Source organism: Cornus florida, unplaced genomic scaffold (assembly GCF_030987335.1).
Source record: "Cornus florida cultivar Cherokee Brave unplaced genomic scaffold, ASM3098733v1 CherokeeBrave_3.0.0_Hap2_Chr02, whole genome shotgun sequence".
Lineage (NCBI taxonomy): Eukaryota > Viridiplantae > Streptophyta > Magnoliopsida > Cornales > Cornaceae > Cornus > Cornus florida.
Genome location: NW_026775572.1, coordinates 26232392 through 26241380, shown reverse-complemented (window position 1 = coordinate 26241380; position 8989 = coordinate 26232392). Strand labels below are relative to the sequence as shown.

General features: G+C 33.5%; 1 protein-coding gene across 1 annotated transcript; it reads right to left on the bottom strand.

Moving 5' to 3' along the window:
* Positions 1-1251: 1251 nt before the first annotated feature.
* On the bottom strand, positions 1252-3662 carry LOC132294384 (transcription factor TCP8). Its single transcript, XM_059792216.1, has 2 exons — positions 1701-3662; positions 1252-1597 (listed from the first exon to the last, which is right to left on the bottom strand). The coding sequence occupies exon 1, from the start codon at positions 3288-3290 to the stop codon at positions 1707-1709; it is 1584 nt and encodes a 527-aa protein (XP_059648199.1). The 5' UTR covers positions 3291-3662; the 3' UTR covers positions 1252-1597; positions 1701-1706.
* Positions 3663-8989: the final 5327 nt, after the last annotated feature.

Sequence of the window (8989 nt, the reverse complement as noted above, 5' to 3'; positions counted from 1 at the left end):
AAGCACATTCTTAATTTGTTTTTATAATATTTATTAACATTGGGTGAAAGTCTGGTTTTTGTCCACTACAATGTGAAAATGAGTAACAAACAGAGGGTTTTGACATCAAATTGAACTTGAGTGTTATTTTTTATTTCGGTTTGATTTTTTCTCCACGGTCACTAATATTAAAATGAACATTATTTATTCATCATGTTTGTCTCTATTGGAATAGAAAAATATTAAAAATCAAGAATGATATTTTTTTAATATTAAATCTATTTCTTTTTTCAACCCGTCATGTTAGTATTTGATGTTTTCATGAAATGTACTCATATATGGTCGTACAATTTAACAACCAAATGGATATTTTTTCAAATATAAAAAGTTTGTGGGGTCAAGCATAAACAGTAAGAAATTGGGGAGGACGGGTACAAAAAATTCTCTTCCACCGCATATATAGTTGCAATGTTCACGTAACAACAGTAATTCAAGAATACGAAAATATTAAATAAAAATATAATAATATTATAAAAAATTGATATAATATATTAAATTGGCCATATAAATTCATTTATTTTATTAAAAATAAATAAAAATTTAAAAATCCGAATTCCAATGCAAAACCTCCGCCCATAATATAATGTGGAAAATGATTAAGCAATGAAAACGAGAAAGACATCTGAATTGACTGTACATGTCAAAAACACAAGTCACTCTCAATGTGTGAATGCTCAGTGGGAAAGAGAATGTGACACTTAGCTAAAATACCCCTCTCACGCTCTCTCTCTCCATTTAAAAGTTTTTATTTATATTGTAAATCACTAAATTAAGATTCACATGGAAAAAAAAAAAAATTAATAATAATAAAAGCATTGGAAACCACCAAATCCAGAGACTTAATGGAAAATGAATAAAAGCCTTTTATTATTATATCTTGTTTTATTCTTGGACATTTAATATTGAGACCTAGACAAAGCAATTAACAAAATTTAAGTACAATAAACTCCCTTAAAAATAGGAAGATATTCAGGAGAAATGGGGTTGCTCTAAAATTAAAAAAATTAAAAAAAGAAAGTGTAAGATAGTTAACTTATAGTAGTATACAAGAATAGAGAGAGAGAGAGAGAGAGAGAGCTTCTGTTGTGCATCTCTCATGGACCAAAGTGAAGATAGAAAGTAAAAACCTTAGTCTTGTTCATCTTCACTCTCTTTCCATCCATGAGAAAAAGATGGTCTCTTAATCATTTTGCAAAGAGAAGAATAAATGTATATCATAAAACTATGGAGTATTAATCTCTCATTGCTTGTTTCTCATTTAAGTTTCTGGTCATACAAACAAAGCAAATTATATATAGCACTAAAAACAAACCAGTATCCTCCTATACAATCTCTCTCTTCTCACTTTAGTCCATTTGAACCAGACTAACAAATTACATCTCAAATCCTCCACAACAATCTAGGAAAAAAAAAAAAAAAAAAATCCCAAAAAAAGCAAAAATAAATTAACAAACGGAATTGAAATGAGAACTAATTAAGTACCTTTCTCTCTATATATATGCTTTTTCATTCATCAAACACTCAAGCACTATACTCATTACAAATCCAACTTCCAAATCTGCAAAACAACAAATCCAAAAAAAAAAATCATCAAAGCTAATTCAAGATAGCAAATGTATAATTGATATATATATATATATGATGTGGTTGTGTGTACATACAAACGATCACTGAGAGCTATTTGGGTCATCATCCCCACTATCATTGGCTTGATTCTGGTGCTGATGATGCTCTAATGGATGATTTTGCTCGGAGTTCATATTCAAACCAGCCCTTGATGAATAAGCATTGAGTGCAGCCAACATGCCCAAATTGGTCTCGCCCATGCCCAACCCAAGATGCTGTGATGGCTGTTGGTGCTGCTGCTGTTGCATCAACATTGAACCCAATTGCAACGGACTCGCTCGCCCCCCTTGAAATTCAAGCCCACCCGGCATGTTAAACCTCGGCATGAACTGCAATGGCGCTTGGAGTGTGTTGCCACTCGAGGTCGGAAAATGCCACATTTGTGATTCAGATAGGTTATTCCCGGATGTTCCCATGAATGGCTGGGCATTGCTCGCTGCACCAGGAGCAGTGACGGGCATCATCCAGAATGTGGAGGCAGATCCAGTGCTGTTATGTGCCGGAGCCACTGCCCACATGGCAGTCGCCGGCATCATATTTGTGTGTCGGAGCATATTACTGGATGACGGCCCTCCAGTTTCTTGTGCTGTGCTTTTGAATTGCTTGCTAGATGGTGAAGTGGAGTCATCAGCTGATGCCTCACCTCTAGATTGTTGTTGGGATTGGGGTTCGTCTTTGAACAAATCTTCCCTGAATCGTTTTCTCAAATAGTTCTCGGTCGTATCGCCGCCACGATCTCCGCCGCTAGGTAGTGCTTCCTCAATCTGCTCCGCCGTGAGAAGATGGGATTGTGGATGCTGATGCTGATGCTGTTGGTGGTGAAACCCTAACATGTGAGAGAAATTTTCTTCGTATGGATGGTGGGTCAGAGCCAAAGCGCCGTGAAAGGAGTGTGGTGCGGATTTTGATGGTGGTGCCGAGATGGTGGATCCGCTGCTACGGAGGGAGACGTTTAGGGTGGAGAAGTTGGCCGGAATTGTACCGGTTCCTGTGGCAGCGATGATGGCAGGCTCCGCCTGCTGTAGGAGCCACTCGATGGTCTCGCCGTCGGACTTGTGGCCTAGTTCGCGGGTCAATTGGAAGACGCGGGCTGCGCAGGTTGCCGGCATTCGAATACGTCGCCCACGGCCGTCCACCTTGGTGTGTCGGTCTTTTGTAGTCCGTTTTGGAGCACTTGTAGCAATTGTTAGGCTCTGTTGATTATTCTTCTTGGTGGGATCGGCCGGGAGACCAGATCGAGCTGATTCAGGTCTGGTGGCGATGGCGAGGGAGGCATCCACCAGCTGCGGCGGTGGCGCGATGGTTGAAGGGGCTGAACCAGTTGTAGATGAGGTGGATGGTGAAATGGAAGAAGACCCACTTCCGCCACCGCCATGAGCTCCACCGCTTCCGCCGCCACCACCAGTGAGGCCAGCTTGGATGGAGATGGAACCTATGAGATGAGGAGGCACCGAGCGACCATCGAAAGGGAGCACAATCTGTTGAGAAGAAGAAGGAGAAGGAGAAGGAGAAGAGTGTTTTTGTTGCTGTAATTGCTGATGTTGGTTATGGTGGTGGTGGGTGTGGTGGGGCTGTGAAGTGGCGGTGGTGTTTGGTTTATTGATCTGAGAATCTGTTAGTTCCATGTGTGGGGAAGGGTTTTTTCATGAGTTGTTTTTGTTTGTGGGTTAGTTCAAAGCTGACCCTTCTTTGGACCCTTTTCGTTCTCTCTCATGATTGATCATCATCGTCAACCCCCATCTCTCTCTTCCTCCTCCTTTGTTCTTGATAGAGTGAGAAAGTTAGAGAGAGAGAGAGAGGGGTAGAAGATAGAGAGAGAAAAACCCTTTTAACTCTTGCAGGTCTGGGCCAAACTAGGACTAAGAGTTCGTGGGGTTTCTTTGGTTACTGATTGACTGTTGTCTTTCCTTCCCCTTCAACCTCTAGTGAGAGAAAGAGGGGAGAGAGAAACAAGTTTGAAGGTAGGGCTGCAGGTGGGGGACCTTTGGAGGGTAAGTATAGCAGAAGCCCACTCGTGGGGTCTCTCGCAAAGGAATGTAAAAACAATGGCCTTTCTATTTGTACTGTTTTACACCCCCTCAATATATATCCATCTAGTGTATCATGAAATTCCACAATTACCCTTCGTCAACCCGGATGTTTTGTCCTACCATCGGGGTAATATCGTCTTTTGAAAATTGGTATCCCCGTTTTCAAAAATCATACCCAAAAAATTCAAACTTTACCACCGAAGCCAAGAAATAGTACTAGTACATATTTTTTATTATTTACCATCACACCCTCTCTCACTCACACACACACACAAATTACTGTTCTGGGATAGCTACAGTTGCAGCAGACCAGAATCTGCAGAATATATATACACATATATATGTATATATCTAGATATACATTCCCTTTTAATTTTATGAAACCCTAATTCAAAATGATTTTAAAACTTTGAATTTATCAAAATTGACATTGAAATGAACATTTTCCCTCTAAAACCAAAGTAAGTTTTGTTGTGGCAGAAGAAGAAAGAAATGGTGTGTGGTTTGGACACTTGTTATGTGGTGAACAAAGAGAGGGGTTGTGAGAGTCCAGGGTGGCAGATGGACAGCGCAGCTAAACATCAGATAAAAGCATCTAATGCACCGGGACAGCTCATCCCAACCCAACCCCACTCTTTTCTTTGTTAAATTTATTCTTTCTTTTATTTCCCCTTTTAAGTTTGTTGGCAAATTTTAGGGCAAGGTCGTGAAAAGACAAATTTGGACTCACTCATGAGAAGAGAGCAACAACATTACAAGAAAGTTGAAGGTGACTAGTTAGGAATCTTCACTTATTCAATTAAATTATAATTTCTTTATTCAATAATACCAATTTACTAAAAAAGAAAAACTTTAATTTATTCAATAAGTTTTTATTTAACCTAACTATTATATATGAATTATCTCTTTCATTATTTCACTCTATTTATAGTCATAAATTTCATTAATGAAGTTACACCCTACTATTTCCTTATACAATACATACTTTTTTATTATATTTATTTATTTATTTATTGTCCCTCGAAATTGAAAGAGGGCAAAGGGTGGGTTGATTTGGGGAACAAAATTTTTGAAAGTTTAAACCAAATTTGAATTTTAAATTGCTAAACTTAAATATGTCGAGTTATTGTTAAGAAGTCGAATTCACATGTAACTCGAAGTTATTGTTTAGTTTACTTTAATCATATAATCAATATTTTTTCATAAATTAGGTCAAATTTGGATTGAATGTTTCGTATCTTAATTTAAAACAAGAACTAACCACTGATGTAATTAAGTTAGGTCCATGTAGTGGTTCTTGGCATTCCACTTATAAGGTAACTGTTCAATGTTGGTGGTGCATGCAGTACTATTAATTTAAATTGCAATTAACACTCAAACATGTTCTATCATCTGATAAGTGATAACTATAATGTTTTATTATTATTAATTTATTATTATTAATGTTGTGTCATGCATTAATTCCACAAACAAGTTGGTGCATTCAATTGAAGTTGTTACTCTCATGCTATACAAATTTAAATAATTATTTTTTAAAAAAATATATTTATTTATTTTTATTAGCCAAGCAATAAAACACTTCCTTAAAAGTTTATTATTATTATATGGCTCTTATTTTATTTACTTCTTTTTATGGAAGAATAACAAACATGATTTAACTAGATTTAAATAATAAAAGTATGTTCCTCCATGCGAGCATAAAAGTTTATGAATCAAGCAAGTCAGATTTGCTGTAAATCAAACAAAGATGAGATAAGGCTCAACTAAATTTGGAAAAGGACATTTTTGTCCACTCATTATTAAAGATTCCAAGTTTTTGAAAAACATTGTAGGGGTGCCCAAATCATGAAATTCTTTATGAATTTTCAAACATCAACAGATAGTTTAATCAATCAACAATTCAACACTAATCATGCCAGGTAATTCCACTTGGACCCACTTTGTTCACCAAAAATAAAAAGGAAAAAAATGTGTGATGGTTTTTTTCTATTTAGTTAATGGAAAAAAAATCCATTTTTATAATTTAAGAATAATAGTGTCATTTTTAAAGTAAAAAATAATTTTCAATATAATTTTTCTAACTCAAACTCAACTCGAGTTCAAATTTCTGAGTCCAAGTTAAAGAGTTTAAGGATACACGGATTGGAGAATAATCCTACAATAGAGAGTAATAATTAAGTTATGCATTAGTTTATGTATTTTAATTATTTATTATTATTATTATTAACACAATTATACTGATTGATATACTCACATAGAATATTAGATATTCTTCTAATTCAAATAAACAAAATTTTAATATAATTCACCAACACTAATCAGCCAGGTAGTTCCACCTGGACCCACCGTCTAGAAAAAGGAATAAATAACTATATTAGTGGGAGTGGATAACCATCAAATATAACGAATTCAATTAATAACCACACAAAACCATCCCACATCCTAATCATCATTCATCCTCATAATATTTTATTCAAATAAAAAATACTTAATCCCTCACAAGAAAGAAGATCTCTCTCAATTATTATATAGTGTCTGACTAATCACAAAGTAACACATAAATAAATATATTAATTTTGTATCACGTCGGAAATATGCAATAATTTGTGATTGTATTGCACGAGACTAACATGTATTATAATTCATCTAATACAATTGTAATTCTTTACGGTATTATGTATGTGTTATATTGTATCGGAACGAATTTTGGCTTACACATGTTAAAATCCGTTCAATTGAAATTATATTGAAATCCGATTGAATAATATTGAAATCCTTTCGATGAGATACAATGCATAGAACACCACCGCAGAGGATCACAGCTCCCCTTCCACGGCAGGCTGCACACTGCAACAAAGGGATATATTGCTATTTTAATTTTGGTATTGTGCCTGCTAGAGAAGGACAGTGGTTACAGTGGAATTACTGTTCCATACATCATACCCTCTTTGTTTGGTTCTCCATATAAAAAGGGGTTCTTGATAGAGACCTTTCCATTGCCCCCTTTACCCTTCCTCTTCCTCTCTCTCTCTCCAATCCCATTCCAACTAACAAAATTTAATTAATTTTTTTTCTTTCAAAAATGGTACTGTGACAGGACTGCCAGAAATATTGAATGCCCCAATTTGGTCATGGAGTGTACTACTACTAATTAAAAAAAAAAAAACAATAATTTAATTGGTCAGTTTAGTACTGAAATTGATAGTATGTGTCACATTATCAATACCACTTAAAAGATACTAATACAATGCTGATCCTCATTTCTTTCTGTTCCCATTGACTTGCCTTTTAATCTCTCTTCACCACCCATGTACTTGCCTTCTTTGCCAAAAAAAGTAAATGGTGAAAAAAACTACTCTATCAATGATAAAAGCTGCTATTGACCCTGACTTTTCAGTGCTCTTCATTTCAATCCCCATATATAGCGGACGGTAAAAGTGAAAATTGGGAAATGAGGCTATTCTTTACCCTACAACCCCTATATTTTGGTACATTCCAACTTTAACCTTTTTTTAAATTTTTTTTTTTTTTTAAAGTTTTATGGGTCATCATTATCAATATCGATCGAGAGGCCTCTTCAGAGCTCACAAAGGCCCAATATATGGTATATTCAAAGTGGTGAAAGACATTATTATTTTGGTGAGATTTATCAAGAGGGTTTAAAAAAAAAATTTGGTTAATTAATTTATGATCTTGGGTGATGATAAAACGTCCTAATTTTTGCTAAAAGAGATAATTATGAACTAAAATTCACCTGTAAATTTATTTATTTACTTATCGTCTTATACTAGTAAAAAAATAATGCACATACTGTTGTACTTTTTTGATAAACTTGAACCATCAACCCTTCAGAAATAAAGTGTTAAAAAATAATAATGTTAAACAAGTTCATATAACTCATAAATATGAACCGGTGTTAGAGTTGACAATTTCATAATTATTTTTAAAAAATTATTGAATTGTTTTAACTATTTTATATGAAGTGTTAAAAAATAAATAAGAAAACATAAAATAGACGTGCATAGGTGATTTAGATATATACAACGAAGTAAAATTAAAGACTTAATTTAAAATGGAATACAGTTGTTAAAAATTATTTTAAAAAGTTAAATGTTATAGAAGAGAGGACTCAAAATAGAAAGGAATGAAAAAAAATTATTCAAGTGCATTCAATTGGATTAACACAACAATAATGATGATAATGATTATTTATATAAATATCCTTTAATTAAATTCTAACATTCCATTCTCGTATTTTAAAAGAGAGAACTTTTTCATTTTTTTTTTACCACTAGATGACAAATTCATTAATCTTTCGGGAAAACACATGCATCTTATTATCTATATTTCAAATTGTGATGTAATCGTTGTATTATATGAATCTCAATAAAACTCACACTGTTTAATTAACACGATATTTATTTCATGCAAAAATTCAATCACAGTCGTAACTAAGACGATTATCAATTCATCATTAGTTAAATAAGACAAGCCTGACGATAAAATTCACTTTACTATTTGAAACTTCACTTTTGTCGGAAGATTAATAATGATGATAATTATTATTTATAAAAATATTTTTAAATTAAATTTTATCAGTCAATTCCTGTTATTTTAAAAGAGAGAACTTTTTTTCTTTTTTTTTTACTCAATGGATGACAAATTCATTAATCGTTCGGGAAAGTACACGCATCTTATTATCTATATTCAAAAATTATGTTGCAGTCATTGAATTATATGGATCTCACAATTAAACTAACACTATTTAACTGAAGCGATAACGATTTCATAAAGAATGTCGATCACAGTCGTGACTGAGATGATTATCAATATATCGTTCATTGAATAAGACAAGCCCGGCAATGAGATCAAATTATTTTACTATATGAATCTTCACTTTTGTCGGTATATTAATAATGATAATAATAATTATTTATAAAAATATCCTTTAATTAAATTCTAACATTCCATTCCATTATTTTAAAAGAGAGGACATTTTTAAAAAATAAAAATAAAAATCACTCAATAAACGACAAATTCATTAATTGTCAGGGGAAGTACATGCATCTTATTATCTATATTCAAAATTTTGTTGCAATCATTGAATTATATGAATCTCACAATTAAACTCACACCATTTAACTAACACGATAATTATTTCATAAAGAATATCAATCAGACAACTATCAATTTATCGTTTATTGAATAAGACAAGCTCGACGATGAGATTCACTTTAATATGTGAATCTTCACATTTGTTGGTATATTAATAATGATGATAATTATTCTTTATA